Source organism: Camelina sativa, chromosome 12 (assembly GCF_000633955.1).
Source record: "Camelina sativa cultivar DH55 chromosome 12, Cs, whole genome shotgun sequence".
In the NCBI taxonomy this organism is placed as follows: domain Eukaryota; kingdom Viridiplantae; phylum Streptophyta; class Magnoliopsida; order Brassicales; family Brassicaceae; genus Camelina; species Camelina sativa.
The window spans coordinates 13,326,458-13,328,155 of NC_025696.1; the positions used below are offsets into that span (position 1 = coordinate 13,326,458).

The 1,698-nt window shown below is 48.4% G+C and overlaps 1 protein-coding gene across 1 annotated transcript; it reads right to left on the minus strand.

Annotated features, from left to right (window-relative positions):
- Nucleotides 1,303-1,698, minus strand: LOC109128173 (RNA-directed DNA polymerase homolog; the record flags this gene model as incomplete). The annotated part of the gene is made up of 1 exon (XM_019234004.1): nt 1,303-1,698. A coding segment is annotated over one exon (396 nt), but the record flags the coding sequence as incomplete, so codon positions are not given.

The window sequence follows — 1,698 nt, forward strand, 5'->3', positions numbered from 1 at the left end:
CTTCTTAGCCAAGACCGCTGCTCCATCAGTCTTCTTAATGGCCAGAAAATGTGCTGACTTGGTCAACCGGTCCACAATGACCCAAATAGCATCAAAGGTCCGTGACACTGGCAATCCCACCACAAAATCCATAGTGATCATATCCCACTTCCACTCAGGAATGGGTAAACTCTTCAGTAACCCGCCAGGAACCTGATGCTCAGCCTTCACTAGCTGACACACATCACACCTCGAAACCCAACTAGCTACATCCTTCTTCATCCCGACCCAATGATAGTACCTCTTGAGATCACGGTACATCTTAGTCGCTCCTGGATGAATGGACAACTTGCTCGCATGAGCCTCTCTCAGAATCTCCTGTCTCAACTCCTCATCCTTGGGCACACAAACCCGACCGTGCACCAAGATAGTACCATTATCTGAGACCTGATACTCTGAATCCACATCCTTAGAGGCATTCACCAGCCCCAAATCCTTCTCCTGAGCCAACCGCACTCTACTCAGAAGATCTGCTCTATCTACTGCTTCCAAACCCAACGGTTCCTGTGAAACAGCACATAAGCTCAAAGCACTGATCTCCCCTACCAGAGACTCCATCTCCTGCTCCTGAGCCGAAGCTACCCTCTTCCGACTCAGAGCATCTGCAACCGTGTTAGCCTTTCCAGGATGATAGGCTATCTCCAAATCATAATCTGCCACAAGCTCCATCCACCGCCTCTGTCTTAAATTCAGCTCAGGCTGAGTGAATATATACTTCAGGCTCTTATGATCTGTAAACACCTGTACCTTTGCACCATAAAGATAAGATCTCCAAATCTTCAGGGCAAAAACTACAGCACCCATCTCCAAATCATGAGTAGGATAGTTGCCTTCATGCACCCGCAACTGCCGCGAAGCATAGGCAATCACCTTCCCATGCTGCATCAGAACACAACCCAAACCAACTCTAGATGCATCTGTATAAACCACATAGGGTTCTCCCTGCTCAGGCAAAGCCAACACTGGCGCAGTAGTCAACATCTCCTTCAGGCTTGCAAAGCCTTCCTCACACTCTTCTGACCAGACAAAAGGAACATCCTTCCCTGTCAACTTAGTCATAGGACGTGCTCTGCTTGCAAACCCCTGCACAAATCTCCTGTAGTACCCTGCCAATCCAAGGAAACTCCTGATCTCTGTGGCATTCTGCGGTCTAGGCCAATCTCTGATAGCCTGAATCTTCTCTGGATCTACAGAAACCCCCTCTGCAGAAACAATGTGACCCAGAAAGCCCATCTCACGCTGCCAGAAACTACACTTGCTCAACTTGGCAAACAACTTCTGCTCCCGCAGCTTCTCCATAACCGCCCTCAAATGCACTGCATGCTCTTCAGGACTCTTGGAATAAACCAGGATATCGTCGATGAAAATGATGACAGATACATCCAGAAACTCCTGAAACACACTGTTCATCAATCTCATAAACGCTGCTGGCGCGTTAGTCAATCCGAAGGGCATCACCACAAACTCATAGTGCCCATATCTCGTCCTGAAAGCAGTCTTCCTCACATCTGCCTCATCTATCGGTATCTGATGATAACCCGACGCCAGATCTACCTTGGAGAACCAAGTAGCACCCCTCAACTGATCCAACAACTCATCGATCCTAGGAAGAGGATACTTGTTCTTCACAGTGACCCGGTTCAAACCCCGATAATCAAT